The sequence below is a fragment of the Ursus arctos genome, unplaced genomic scaffold, assembly GCF_023065955.2.
Source record: "Ursus arctos isolate Adak ecotype North America unplaced genomic scaffold, UrsArc2.0 scaffold_29, whole genome shotgun sequence".
Classification (NCBI taxonomy): domain Eukaryota; kingdom Metazoa; phylum Chordata; class Mammalia; order Carnivora; family Ursidae; genus Ursus; species Ursus arctos.
The window spans coordinates 12727128-12741532 of NW_026622974.1; the positions used below are offsets into that span (position 1 = coordinate 12727128).

The 14405-nt window shown below is 55.9% G+C and overlaps 2 protein-coding genes across 4 annotated transcripts in view; one reads left to right on the forward strand and one right to left on the reverse strand.

Annotated features, from left to right (window-relative positions):
- Window positions 1–1964, forward strand: part of EFHC1 (EF-hand domain containing 1) — a 63245-nt gene extending 61281 nt beyond the window's left edge. For both annotated transcript variants that reach the window (XM_026507247.4, XM_026507249.4), the window contains 2 exons: window positions 148–358; window positions 1733–1964. In XM_026507247.4, coding sequence (XP_026363032.1) covers window positions 148–358; window positions 1733–1804 — 283 coding nt within the window. In that variant the 3' untranslated portion in view covers window positions 1805–1964. The remainder of the gene's footprint in view (window positions 1–147; window positions 359–1732) is intronic.
- A 3722-nt stretch (window positions 1965–5686) lies between these two features.
- The window catches only part of TRAM2 (translocation associated membrane protein 2), an 81750-nt gene continuing 73031 nt past the window's right edge, over window positions 5687–14405 (reverse strand). Inside the window, exons 8-11 of one of the 2 annotated variants that reach the window (XM_026507253.4) lie at window positions 13665–13769; window positions 13243–13386; window positions 12189–12285; window positions 5687–11020 (exon numbers count right to left, since the gene is read on the reverse strand). In XM_026507253.4, coding sequence (XP_026363038.2) covers window positions 10997–11020; window positions 12189–12285; window positions 13243–13386; window positions 13665–13769 — 370 coding nt within the window. In that variant the 3' untranslated portion in view covers window positions 5687–10996. Of the gene's footprint in view, window positions 11021–12188; window positions 12353–13242; window positions 13387–13664; window positions 13770–14405 lie in introns of both variants that reach the window. The other variant, XM_026507251.4, reaches the window with a different exon arrangement.

Below are 14405 nucleotides of genomic sequence, written 5' to 3' on the forward strand. Positions count from 1 at the left end.
CAGGTGTTCAGTTATCGGTCAGCTTGGCGTCAAAGTCGTTTGTCATCAGAAGCTTCCTCAGCTTCTCCAAAGGAGAACTTTGGTCACTGAGCTAAGACTGGTCAAGAATATCTAAGATGCCCAGGCGTTTCCTTCCTTTCTCTGCAGCAAGCAAACTAAAGAGGATCCAGGTATGCAAGAACTGGAGGCATTAATAGACACAATCCAGAAGCAACTGAAAGATCATCCTTGCAAAGACAACATTCGTGAAGCATTTCAGACTTATGACAAGGAAGCTTCAGGATATGTCGACAAAGAGATGTTCTTTAAAGTCTGTGACTCTCTCAACCTCCCAATTGATGATTCCTTGATTAAGGAGGTCAGTAGGAGTTGCTCTTCTGGGTTGATTGCAGAGGCCGTGAATACCCATTCTCTCCCAGAGGCCACTGCGTGTGTATTTTGTTTTAACAGGAACATTTAAGACGTTCAAATCCGATCTCCTAATCGGCCCTGATTATGGTGTTTCCCCTTGATTCTTACTTTGGGGTTCTTAGGGCTGCTGTAGGGCCTCTCTGTAAGTGGGTATGGGCTAGAGGGCACGGCGTGGCTGATAAGCACCTCTGGCTGAAGGAGGGCTGCAGAAGTGGTCCCAGAAGGAAGCCCTGAGGGGAGACTCAAAGGTAGGGGGCAGCCTGTGACCCCCCCTCCCAGCCAGAGCTTACGTTAGCTCAGTACAGCCAGCATGGAGAGGGCGTGACCACAGCCCAGGGCCAGCTGCACATGGAGGAAGGACATGGACATTCTCCTCCTAGAATTTTCATGAGTGAATTGAAGAGGGGGTTTGGTGCCTTTGTTTCATTAGAAATCCCCTTAGCCAGGGCTTCCCCGGAACTCAGAACAAAATTTCTCCCACAATTGCCAATGCCTGTGACTTATCATTGGGACTTCTCCCTGATAAAAACCCTTCTGTAGACCTTCTTAAAGATCTTTTAGCAAAAAGGGATGTTCAGAAGTGAAGACTCATTTAGGGGAGGGAGGATGTCATGTGGCACTGGAGGGGCTAGGCTGGAGAGCAGGATTTTTCAGATATTGGAACATCAGCAGGGAGGAGTAGAGGGCAGATAGAAGAGAATGTGTTCACTTGGGCAAATGCCCATTTAGCTTCCCAAACCTCAGACTGACAGCATGCCCAGCTTTTCATTTGTAAGTCATTTGTGCTATCCGTGACCTTGACAGAGGAGAGAGGAGTTGCCGTCAGTGAGCAGTGGGGCGGGGAAAGTGGGTGACAAGGATTTGCACATATAAAGGTAACCACAGCAGCTCAGGCTACTCCCTGCACAGTGGAGCTTCGGGGGACGTGGTTTGTGCACGGACGTAAGGCTTCTTGGCCTTTGGGCTAAGATCAAGTGAGCAATGACGGAACTAGATTCTTCTATTAGCCTGTGATAACAGCAGCTTGCTATTTTAAGAGTTATACTCTGTGCAGATTGGGTGGACAGAGCTCGTATTTGAATATAAAAATTATTAAAAGTGCTCTGGAAATGACAATGTTCTTATACATGTGAGTCCTGAAATCTCTGGCAGGCCATTGACTCCCTCTGAGCTTGTTTCATTACGCTGAAGATGGGGATTACGTCTGACCTACTTGCCAGGTTCACAGGCGTGTTCTAGAATCCGCTGACAGAAACTCTGACCTGGTTTACGAAGGCCGGGGTGCAGCTCTGTCTCACCTGCTCTCCGCTCTCTCCTGCAGTTGATCAGGCTGTGCCCTCACAGAGAAGACAAGATCAATTACCATCACCTCGTCCGTGCTTTCTCCAGCTGACCTGGCCGATGAGAGAATGCAGTACGTTTTGAGGTTGGACCTACATTTTGAAACACCTTGTACTTTTCACAGAGGCATTCACAGGGCTCTTAAAATTATATTTTTTGGTTCTTAGATTTCAATATTAAGTCTAAATTAAATTGGATCTTTCAAGAGCTAAGATTGGTGCTTTATTTAAGGAGGTAGGGGTAGGGTACTGTGATGGTTAACTTTCTGTATCAATTTGTCTGGGGCCATGGGTGCCCAGATGTTTGGTGAGACATTTTACTGGTTGTGCCTGTTTCTGGGGGAGATTAACATCTGAATCGGTGGACTGAGTAAAGCAGATTGCCCCGGGGGTGGATGGGCCCCATCCAATCCCTTGAAGGCCTGAACAGAAAAGGCTAAACATTTCCCAAGTAAGACCGCATTCTTCCTGCCTGCCTTTGAACTGGGCCATCAACTTGTTCCTGCCTTCAGACTCAAACTAAACACTGGCTCTTCCTGGGTCTTGTGCCTGCTGACCAGGCCTTCAGACTAGAACTACACCATCCGCTCTCATGGGAGCAAAATCTTGGGATTTGTCAGCCTCCGTAATCACGTGAGTCCGTTATTATAAACTTCTTTCTCTACATATGTAGTCCATTGGTTCTGTTTCTCTGGAGAACCCTGACTACTACAGGTATGGAATGATTACGAGCAGAAGGAAAGCTCGACTTTGCTGGGAGAAGCGGCACTTGGGGTGCTGGAAATACGCACACGGTCTGCTGTTGCTGCAAGCCGACCGCCTACCACGTGCCTGCTCACCCCAGGATCATAGGGAAATCCACGTTTTTCAAACTGCAGCTCTAGGCCTATTAGTAGACCTGCATTTTTAAAAAATAGAAAATGAGTGTGGTACAAATAGGTTATATATTTCATGAAACTTTTGTTTCAACTGAGTGCATATTTACTGGGCCATAAGGGAAGATGTAGTCCTTGATGTGAATTATGGTTAAAAATATAGAGGGAGAGAAAAACGCTGCTTTTCGAGCGCCAAGTAGGTACTGGTTATCTAATGAGCTCTGCCTTAGCTTTTAGAACCAACCAGGGCTGCTCCTGAGTTGAAGCCAGGCCCCTCCTCCGTCTTCATCACGGCCAGCCCAGATTCCTCCCTGCTTCCCCGGGCGGTGGTGTAAAGGGGTGGGGAGCAGTCCCTACAGGATCCAGGACCCCTGCCCTCTCAGAGCCGCTAGGGACCTTCCCCACGGTTCTTCCTCCACGGCTGAGCCAGGCCACCTCCAACTAGCTGATTAAAAGGGCTATGAGACCACATATATTGCCTCCTCCTTTCCTGCTCCAGGTCAGTATCTCAAGAACTAGTGAAAGCCCCTAGTCAATTAGTGAAAGCCTAATTTCCGAGTATTCAGAAGCCCATTTCAATCTAAAGTAAAGATACTAAGCTCTGTTCTGCCTGCCCAAGCTTAGAAGCCTTGGTGTGTGTGAGAGCGAGCACGCTTAGGCTAGGTAGAGCGGGTTTCTTTTTGCTTCGGGCTTCTGCTCCCTTTGCCCCATTCAGCCACACTGCTGTTTCTGGCCTAGGTAGTGTCCAGGAAGGGTAGTGAGTAGAGGCCGGAAGAAAAGGGCAAAGTCTTATTTCTGTGGCCAGCGAAGTCCTCATCTGGGTCAAGGCCTTCTGCACGTCATGTGCCGAAAGGCTGGCGCTCTCGCCCTCTCTCCCAGGGCAGGTCTGGGCGTTCTGAGGACACCCCCCCCAGGAAGCCTCCCAGCACACCCTCCTCAGCGGGCTCGGTCTCCAGCGTGCCCGGTTCTAACGGTACTCTCCCTCCACGCTCCCCCTCCTCTGCTCTGGAGGCCCTATGTGTGGGGGTCCCCTCGGGCTTCCCCTTCCAGGGCCTTCCCTCTTGCCCAGGGTGTCCAGCTAGATCGCTGTCTGGGCTGAGGCGGTCCCTTCCTGGAGACTCACTGTAGGGGAGAGTCGGGTGCTGAATCTCCCGCTCTCCGAGCCAGGACTCAGGTCAAACTGAGTCCGCTGAAGCACCTCCCTCACTCAGGCTGTGCACCTACCGTACTCCGACAGCCCCTTGCAAGAAATCCACACTCCAGTAACTTCTCCACAACCCCAGCAAGAGGGACGTTCCCAAACTCTGGATCCTCCAGTCTGTCACGGATCTGCACCAACTGCACCAGTCAAGGTACCTGCCGACTTTGGGCCTTAGCCGAAAGGGAGACATTTGGAAAATGTCCTCTTACCCACCTTTTGAGGTCCACGTGCTCGTCACCCTTCTACCCTCATTCTGACCGTTCTCCTTTGGTTCCCTGCACCTGCCGCATGGCAGCGGGCAGCAGGATGAAAGGGCAGCCCCGCCGTGAATGGGGGAAGCGCCTCGCGGAGCTGTGCCGAGTACGGCTGGCAGCACAGGACTTCAGCGCCCTGTCGCTGCCCCACTTCCCAAGCTCACCCCAGACAGGAAGGTGGGGAGCTGCCAGCTCCATCGCCAGCTCCAGCAGACCAGAGCCAGGAGGCCACTTCTGTGGTCCCCACGCTCCCTGCTCAGCCCCGCTCGTTTATACGAGACGAGCCGACCCACAAATTGTCCTCCTCCTGAATTCTGAAGGGCGCCACAGCCACCCGATGTCGCTTAGGCTACAGTCACCCCTGGCATGCCGTGGGGTCCTGGCTGAGGTGACAGAAGAGTGGAGCGTCAGCCTGCAGCAAGCAGCAGTAGAGGAGGGGAAAGGACCACCTCTGAGGGGCCACCAAGGAGGGGAGACAAGGCCCTCCTCGAGTCCGCTACAGGGGCCACTGAGAGCCGTGCTGGCCACTCTAGCTGAACAATGTGGACAGGATGGCTTAGGACAGCTTATGGATTCGGGGCTAGCAAACGCTGCCCTGTGGGTGAAGCCGGACTCCGGGTTAGCTGCTGCTCAGGCCGTGGGCCTGTACTGTCTGCACCACCCGGGGACCTCAAACCCGCCTCTCCGGGCTTCGAGGGCACTTGGGACCAACAGGTGGGGAAGACCTCGCTAAACGTTTCCAGAGCATCAATCACTTGGGTGAGTGACTTTTTAATATCCTGCGGGCACTGACTAGCCTGAGTACACGTGTTCATTAAAAAAAGAGTGATTTGTACCATGAAGTCAGCATTCACTATCCCTGAATCTCACCACCACCACGCCCTGCAAAAACAAGCAGCAAGCACACAACCCCCAAACTGCAGAACACTGATGAGCAAACAGGCTCAGAAAGGTTAACTGCCCAAGGTCACCTCGCTGCTTGCGGCAGAGCTGGACCGAAATCCAAGTTTGCAGCAAGCTTGCCCTCCACGCGCATCCCTCACCTTCACCTCCGGTGAGCGCGTCCCGTGTAAGCTAACTGCCACCTGCCACCGCCCTCCTCTCCTGCACGCTGCGAAGATGGTTCTGGAAAACACAGAATGCCGCAGGCAAGAGCAGGCCCTAGAACAGACCCCAGCAATCCCCACGGCCCACCATCCTGATGAATACTCCTCAGCACCAACACCAGTATTTCACACGCACACCTGCTTCCACCTCGCAGCCGTGACCTCACCACGCGGCAGGCGGCAGCCCGCGGCGCTTCCTCGTCGAGCTGGTCGGCAGAACCCGCATCAGAAAACGCCTTTCCACTTTTCTACTGTACGGTTACAGACTCAAAAACACCTACAATGACCCAGCACTCACGGGAACATTCTTCGTCCTTCATTCCGATTCCCTCCTTCCCGGGACCAAAAGAACACATGCAGCTCAAAAAAGATATACAAGAAAGGACTAGTAGACTGAAAAATAGTATAAATGGGACTAAAATGGATACAAAATTATTTTTCAAGTGAAAACAAATGTAAGCATCCAGATTAAAAACATAATGGAACCAGACACAATTACTGATAATTCTATGCCTTTTATTCAGTTATTTCAAAAATATTTGATTTGTTTCAAAATGTACATTAAAAAAAATCCATACAAAACTGTAATTTGTTTTAAAACCAGACAGAAACAGTGAAAAAGGCTTTTGAAAAAAGTTCACTGAAAGTAAAAAGACCCACTCCTCCCTCCCAAAAAAACAAAAAACCTTTTACATGAAAGCATAAATACGGCAGGTACAAATTCTCCTTGAGTTCCTTGTTGAAATTTGGTCCATAACATGAACAGGCTAAAGTAGAAAAACGAAAGACCACTTGCCCACATTTGCATTATGAGTTGCTCACGCACCAGCAGCAGCTCCTCCTTCAGGTGTTAATTGAACAAGAGAACTGAAAAATGAGGTGTGGGTTCTCATCCCATGAACACTCGAATCTGTACCAGGGACACGGGGGAGCTCAGTCCCAGCCAGCTCCTGTCCGTGAACGGTCCACGCGTGGCTGTGCCTCGGAACCACCTCCTTCCTCTCCACACGAACAAGAAACTCTAGAACGCTTTTAGACAGAGTGACGGTGACCTCTCCGGGGTCCAAGAGATCTTATTCCCAGGCACCGACTTATTTAATGCCCCATCATGAGGATGGTTTTTTTTTCCTTTTCAACAGATTTTTTAAAAAATCTACGGACTTTGAGGCGATGCTACACTGTTCTAGGAGAGGGCACAGAAACCCACCCAGATGAAGAGAATGACAGCGACAAAGGGGAAGTGGCGCACGTTTCTTCTGTGGGGAGGACGACCACCCTCCCGCGGGCCCCTTCCCTTCCCAGTTGCAGGGTGCTTAGGGACAGCAGGGCCTGTGGGAAGACCACGGGCGGGGAGAGTTATTGCACAACCCGGAGGAGCAAGGAGACGGCAGGCAGCTGCGGCTGCGAACACAGGTAACACTGAGGAGCGCGAAGAAATTCTGCAACAGCCAAACTAGACCCACTGTCAGCCCGGGGTCTGTGAGCAAACACTTGTGACTGGGAAGTCAAAGTAAACACCTTGATCATATCAACTGTGGGTTGAATGGGAGGCAAAACAGATTGGAAGAGGTTAGAGCCAGGCTACTTTTCTTTTTAATCAGGGGGCTAGGGGAGGGGGACCTGGCAGAGAAGGGCTCACTGCAGGAGGCCTCATGCCCCTGGAGGCCCCTGGGCTTCTAGGCTTCTGCAGCCACCCATGCGGGCCAGAAAGCCAACACAAGGGAAAAACCAGAAACAAAACCTAGAACGTACCATGGACCCCAAGAGCATGGGGGGAAGGGATGGAGACAAATGAGGCCAAACTGTCATAATCCATGTCCCTTTTACATGGACTATACCGGGGTCCAGTGTCCTCAGCTGCACATGACAACCCGCCACAGGGGGCTGGCCACACAGCATGCGTGGAGGCCAGAAGGCCGCACGGCAAGTAAGGCACTTCGTACACAGAGGAGGAGGGGCTGCTTGGGACAAGAACTCTCAGGGGTTGCGGAGCACAAGGTCAGCACAGGACACACAAGTCCCAGTGCTTTTCTGAGACCTCTAGAACAAGAGGGAGCGGGCCAGAGGGGAGGCAGCAGACGAGGAGCAGCGGTTAAACGATCCCTGTGGGAACCAGAGTAAAGCGAGAGGGTGAAGGCTGCCTCCTGAGCCACCTGGGGTCAGAGGGGGATTCTACTGAAGTTTCACATGATCTGACAATGCCCCTGTTCCCTGGTCGTGCCCAGAGTTCCTTCTGAGGACCAGGCCCGTGGGCAGGGGAGGCAGTGGGGGGGAAGAAAGACCACTCTGTTGTCCTGCCTCCATCAGGGAAGAACAGAGGGCGACATATGACATTTGCGAAGGAAGTCTGTTCACTTGGGTCTCCGAGGCCCTCAGGAGGGGGAGAAACACTGACTGGGAAGGCGGAAATCCAAACCAAGCCTTCCCGAGCCGCATGGGGCCTGGCAAGCCACTGCAAATTTAAAAAAGCATCCAGGGAATAGAATTTTCTCTTGTGGAATCTTGGGAGGGGGTGTACTCTCTGCCCCTACCTCTCCTTCACCACTTAGAAAAAAAGTCAAAGGGTACCAAGGGAGAAGTTCCCTAAAGAAAAACCCAGACGCACAGAACACCCAAGCCAGGCTTCCAGGGTTTCTAGGGGCCGAGGGATTCCCGTCAAGAGCCGCCATCTGCAAAGGTGGCCAGAGCACAAGGTCTAGTCTGGTTTCTGAAACGTTAGTAAGCGCTGCCTTGGGACAAACACAAAAGGTTCTCAGCAACAGTTTAGGTCTGGTGGCCCAGACACACACACACACACACACACACACACACACACACACACACACACAGAATGGACTAGAATGGGGGAGCAGCAGCTCCCCTCGGGCTCTGCCTGTTCCCCCTTTCCTCTCGAACCTTCCCCTACCTTCAAAAAGAACACACGTAACTTATTAATAGTGCAGCTCTCAGAGCCTGATGGTAAAAATAGCTTTCCCAACACTGAAGCTCAGCCGTCCCGGGTCCCCACACCCACCACACAGCCTGCCTCGCCTGCCACTGCCGCCTGCTCGGCCTCCCCCACGCCTGTGCCAGTCAGGGATGTTGGGAGAGAGGCGGCCGGAGCTGAGGTAGATTCGCATCCGTCCTGCTCTCGCTGGGCCGGCCTCTCAAACTTGGGGCTGTCTGGCACGGCCCCCCACATGGCTTGGCACTTTGGGGACAGAACGTTTAAGACTGAAGACGACAGCCAAAGCAGCCAAATCAGGACAAGCCAGCACAAGCAGCTCACGGGATGAGGTGGGGTTATTCGGCCCCTGGCACCCTGCTTTGAGCAAGCCGGCCAAAGCCTGGGCTCCGCTCGGAGACAAACATGGCCGAGATGCCAGGGGGGTGACAAAGCTCCCACAATTACTCTTCTCCCCCCTCCCCTCCGATCATTCCTGAGGCCTGGCCGATGACACACTAGCCTTACTCATGGTCTCAGGGGTGTTGACATGGCAGAAAAAAATCTCACTAGCCCTCATCCCTGCACACACCCTATGCTTTAAGAAACGGACCACGGTGGCCCCAGCCACTGGGGCGGCGGCACCACCCCTGAATCACACGCCGCCGCGCCAGCTTACAGGACACTTAGGGGACACGGAGCCACGTGGCCTCTGGCAACACCTCCCTAGACCTATGAACGCGAGAAGGGAGGCTGCCTGATGGCCGGCCTCGAGCTATCGCCCCATCTCTCGGCCTGCAGCACGCCACACACCTGCCACCGTTTACCTGGGGCTCACCTGACGGAGTGGCCCCTTGCGGGGACAGAACGCTGCCTGGGACACGGCCAGGGGAGAAATGGGATGGGCAGGGAGGCTCACGGGGCAGCTCTGGAGGCTGCTGGCTGGACGCCCTTCCCTCACCAGGCAAGGTAGGGAGATGAACAAAACCACAGCCTGGGCAGGGGTATTTAGCCAAACGGCTAAGGGGTCCTGGCTCAGGTCTGCTGGGTTGATACCAAGCCACCCCCCAGCAACGTTCTGCTCTGCAGCCCAGAGAAGTGTCAGAGAAGACGGGAGGGATGCAGATCTCACAAGGGCCGTCCTGCTTCCTAAGGGTCATCAGAGGCCAGCAGCAGCTCTGCCCATGTCTACAGACTTAGCCTAGACAGAGCGAGGAGGGTCTGCAATGGTGTTCGGGTACAAATCCCTCAGTCACTGGAAAACCAAATCTATCTCTGATGCAAGTGACATGGAGAAAGGGAGCTGCCCTGATGAAAAGGCCCATCTCCCCCTTTTAGGATAATAATCCAAGGTTTGGCTTCTACTGAGGTCGGAAAGAAGGCCAGCACCTCCAACGATGCATTTCTACGCCCATCCAGACCTGCTCCCTGCACCTCCGCGCAGAGTTCGAGAGTTCTTAATTAGGACTTAGCCTGACCCCTTCTGAAGTCCTCCCCAGGCCCCATATGGACTTGGAGGCCTTGTCTCTGGGGGGAGCAGAGGGAAGGAAGAGCGGAGGGGAAGGCGGAACCTCCCATTGGCACAGGGGAGTCTGCTCGTCTGCCCGGCCCATCACTCTGATCAGTCCCGCGTTCGTACAGTCTAAAATGTTGCAGGTGCGCTCAACAAACATCACGGGGTGACAACGACCAGCCCAAAGACACTCAATAGACGAGCCAGAGGGTAGGCGGCCCGGCAACTCCCCGCGGCACCAGGGGGCCAGTGTGGGGCTCGGTGTTTCTGCAGCAGGAGAGGTTAAGTGAGACAGCGAGGCCAGCCCCTCACTGGGCCGCCTGGGTCTGGGCTTCAGGACCAGCATCCTCCAGGCCGCTCTGGTCACTGCAGGTGGACTGGGGTTTGAATGCTGGCGAACGGCTGAAAAAGCAGCTGGGGCTGGGGCTGAAGAAAGGTCTAGGGCGACCACTCCGTCATCTCTGCCACCATTACCTTTCCAGAAGCGCCTGCTGCTCCGTAGCTTTGCTCTTGCTCCAGAGGGTGGGAAGACTTGTCCTTCAGCACCTCCCCGGCAGAGCGAGGGCCGAGTGGCCTCCATCCAGGAGCGGCCACCGGGAAGCAGCCTTGAGTCCCGGGACCCAACACAGTTCCCACCACCTTTCTGGACCGGATGGCCGTGCCCCACAGCCAAACGCCTTGGCATTTCCAAGTAGCAGTGGCGCTGCCAGGCCGCCGCGTGGTGCATGCGGCACTGGAATCATACATCTCAGTTAATCAGCACCTGGAGATGATGATCCACGCGGGCTGCTCTCTCCTCCCCTCGCCTGAACACGGGGCCTCCCGGGGGCCACCTAGCGGCCCCGGGCGGAGGCTCCAGGCTCGAGGCTTCTGACTTTGACAGGTCCTGGGGACTGATGCTGGCTGTCGGATGGCCAGGACTGCACTGTGAGCTCCCGCTCATTGTAAAAATCAGACAGAAAAATTGCACAATACGGTGAAAAGTCAAAGGAAGCAGCCATGAAGGAAGAGAAAGAGGAGGCAAGCCAAAAGAGAACCACAAGAGCCTGGGTTCTAGAAAACCCAACACAGCACAGAGGTGAGGACGTGAGGTGGCTTGAGGGAGAGAAAGAAGAAGAGTTTTGGTTTTATTGAGAAGGGTTTATGGAAGAGTAAGAAGAGAAAGCCAAGAAATAAGAAAGAGGAAAAGCCCCGTTTGAAGACCGGTTCCTGCTGCTCAAGAGGCAGCGCCAGGAGCAGGAGGGGGAAGGCAGTGGTGAGGGCCGGGCTCCCCACCTCCCTGCTGGGCCCCCATGAGAGGATCCCTGTTCCAGCACTTTGGCCTCAAGGAGACTTGAGTTTCTTAGTCCGTGGGGAGGTGCCATTCTCCGCTTTCACCACTCCGTTTTCATGGTAACCTAGGAAGCGAAGGGAGACAGACAGACATGGTGTTCCCGTGGGACTGGTGCAGGGCACACGGGGCAGGCCAGGGGGATGTCCGGCGCACCTTCCCACCGAGAACGGCTCCCAGGGGGCTCTTGCTCCCCTGCAGTGTGACTCTGCGGGAGGTGGCTGGTCCCTGACTGTCCTTTAGCAGAAGGGTGCCGGGGTCACATAGAATGGTGATCCGGGAACAGGCTGGGGCCCGCCCACCCCAGCCTCAGGCTGGACCAGATCCTAGGTGGAATCTTGTAGACGCCACCAGTGGCCTCAGTTTCTCTCAGCCCCCCTGCAGGGTACCCGCCCAGCTCCTGGGGAGGGGAGAATGGAGAGGAGGGGCAGAGGCTGCAGGGACAGGCATCACTCAGAGGCCCGATACTCCTCTGGCAGAAAAAATGGTGCTATCTTTTTATTGATGTCACAAACCCCTCCCTGTGCCTGTTCCAAGTCCATGTGGCTGCGGCCTCACGCCCCACATCCACTCCCAGCCAGGCCTGACCCATCACACCCAGCCACACACGTGTCTGCTCCAAACACACAGCAGGCCCTGCCAAGCAGGCCACACCTGGAGAGAGGCAGGTGAGTCAGAGAACAGAGCCTGGTGCAGACCGGGCCCCCAGGCTGGACACAGAGGGCAGGGCTGGCAGTGGCCTGGGACCCAGGCCAGGCGGTCACTGGAGCGTGGCCAGGGCCACAGAAGTGGGAGTCCCACCCCTGCCGCCCACCTAGCACTGTGTCCCCCCTGAGTCACTCTTGAGGACAGAAGAGGAGCCAGCAACCAGGGAGGCGGGGCCATGGCAAGATGCAGAACAAGAGGGCAGGTGAGGACAGAGCCGCACAGGCAACAGGCGGCAGATCTTGGCCGGCGTGCAGAAGCCACTTCGAGGACACGCATCCCGCCAGAGCTCCCCACCCACCCCCCATGGCCAGAAGGGCTCCCCGCCTCCTCCGGGCCAGCCTCACCCACAACGTGTCCCTGGCCCCTGCCCAGCCACGTGCCAGTCAGGCCCCGGCAAGAGCCGAGAGCCAGGGCCCAGGGAAGGACGGAGGAGCGGCAGGACTGGTCCCGGGAGAGCCTGCGGGCCCGGCTCCTCCCCCTCCATCCCAGACGGACTTCTGCTACCTGCCTGGGGGCCTGGCACTCACCAGATTCCCTCTTGACGAGCCTGGCTGGCAGTCTGGGGGCAGCTGGGACTCTCCGCTTGGCGCTCTGCTCGGTCCAGTACTCCCGCCAGTGCCGCAGCTGCGAGTGGATGAAGCGCCACATGAGCCAGGCCTGGGCGGCGCACACCAGCAGCAGCACGCAGAGCCTGCGGAGGGACCAGGGCGCGGGCTCAGGGGGGCGCGGGCTCGGGGTGGGGGGGCCGGCCGGAGCGGGAGACATGGTTGCTCGGGGGCCCTGCAGCCCCCACGGCCGCCCCCTCAGCGCCACATGCCCCCACCCTGCCCCCAGCCCCCAGGAGAGCGTGGCATCCATGCCTATCACCCCTCTAGCACACCATAGGGGTGCTGACGGAGGGACGGGGCTAGGGAGACCGGGGCGGAGGAGGTGACCGACGCACGTCCAGCTCCCTAGTCACATGGCCTCCGTGGCCGGTCTCTTTCGTACCCACAGCACAGAACGGGACTCCTTTAAGCTCCATAGATATAGTCAAAGAATTCAAATGAATTGAATTAGGATATAGCAAAATAATTCTAGAACAGTGGCTTCTCATCTAGCATGCCGCTTAAAAGCTGAGCAACGTAGGACCAATCCACACCCTCCCAGGCCCGAGGGTGGCATGGAAACACAATGGCTTCCTCCCTGCCTTCCCAGCCACTGCGGAAGGCCACCGGCCAAGCTGCCGAGCACACCACTGTACAGAGTCCAAGCGTGGCTGTAACGATCAGCCGAGGGGCTAGACAGGACACGCATCGTGCACCACGAAGCGCTAGACATGGGTGAGGGGATTCCCACTTGGGGACTCTGACCGCAGTCCCAGCAGGCCAGGCCAGCCAGTGAAGACGGTCTTGCCAGAAGCAGAAGGCTGGTAGTGCTTCTCCTCTCAGGCCTGCTGGCTAGAGATCTCCAGCAAAACATCCCTGTGTGGGAGACTCAGGGGTCTGTTGCCCCCGACCTTCCAAAGTTGTGCCAAGTTCAGGAGGCTCCTGACTGCTCAGGGAGCCTGAATTTCTCACCTTGGGCTTTTTCCCAACTCACCTGCAAAGTAAGGTGTTGAAGTTCCCTTTCTCGGGGTCAAAGGCCTGGTTTTCCATGCGAGCAAGTCCAAAGCCAATGGCCAGCACGGCGAGTGTGAGGATGAAGAGGCGGGTGACCCCAAATACAGCAGCCCAGGCACTAAACCTGCCCGCGGAGGCGGAAAAGGGCCATCAGCCTTTAGGGAACCGTCACCCACCTCTCCAGAAGCAACCCCAAGTGCAAAGAGCATGCGAGGGTAGCCGAGTAGGGTGTCTGAGGGAGGAGATGTTTAGAATCAGAGGCTCCGAAAAACAGCCTCGGGGTGCCGGCTACGAGTAAGGGGCAGGTCACAGCCCGGGCAGGAGCCTCCCACCAGTCAGGCCTCACAGGAGGCCGCTGCCCACGGCGCCTCCGAACAGGCCGGCCTGCCTCACGTCACTTACAGCTTCTCGTTGTTCTCATCGGCGAAGTAGAAGAGCCGAGCCGTGTGGAAGAGGAACTCGGTGCTGTACTGCAGCAGCAGCAAGAGGAGGCCCAGGCGGCTCAGGCTGCGGGAAACAACAGGCCTCAGTCCCCGCGCGACGCCACGGACAGCAGAGCCCAGGGCCCGGCCCCCTCAGCTCCGCGCCCCACGCCCCCTCCGCCCGGCTGGCCCTCCTCGGCCTGCAAGATCTGGGTCTGCGGCCACACCTCTAAGAGAACATGGGACCCCCTGGCCGTCCACCTGGCTGGCTGGGTCCGGAGCCCCTCCCTGCTCCCACATGGAACCTGCTTCGCCCGGCCTGGGCCAAGCACATAAAACGTGCTCAGAACAAGGGGCTGAGCTTTGCGGGTGGAAATACGAGGGATTCCCACCATCTGGTTTTTCATTATCCAGGTCCTCGCAGCTAAGAGGTACACAGAGAAGCGAAACTCCACATAACGCAAGGATATGTGCTAATGACCCAGCCTCTTAAAACATTGGCACCACCCACTCAGACATCCCCCTCTGCTCTGTTCCAGGCACGGGTCATCACTGACTTTCTCAGGCAGTTCGCTACAGATGGTCAACTGTCGTTCAAATGCGTGCAGAAAGACTGCAAAGTGCAATTGCAGATCGTGCCGAACGTGCAGGGGGCTGCAGGAAGCCGGGAAGGTGACGTGGGAGCGCTCCCACAGGCGGTGCTAACCACGGATCCCGCCAC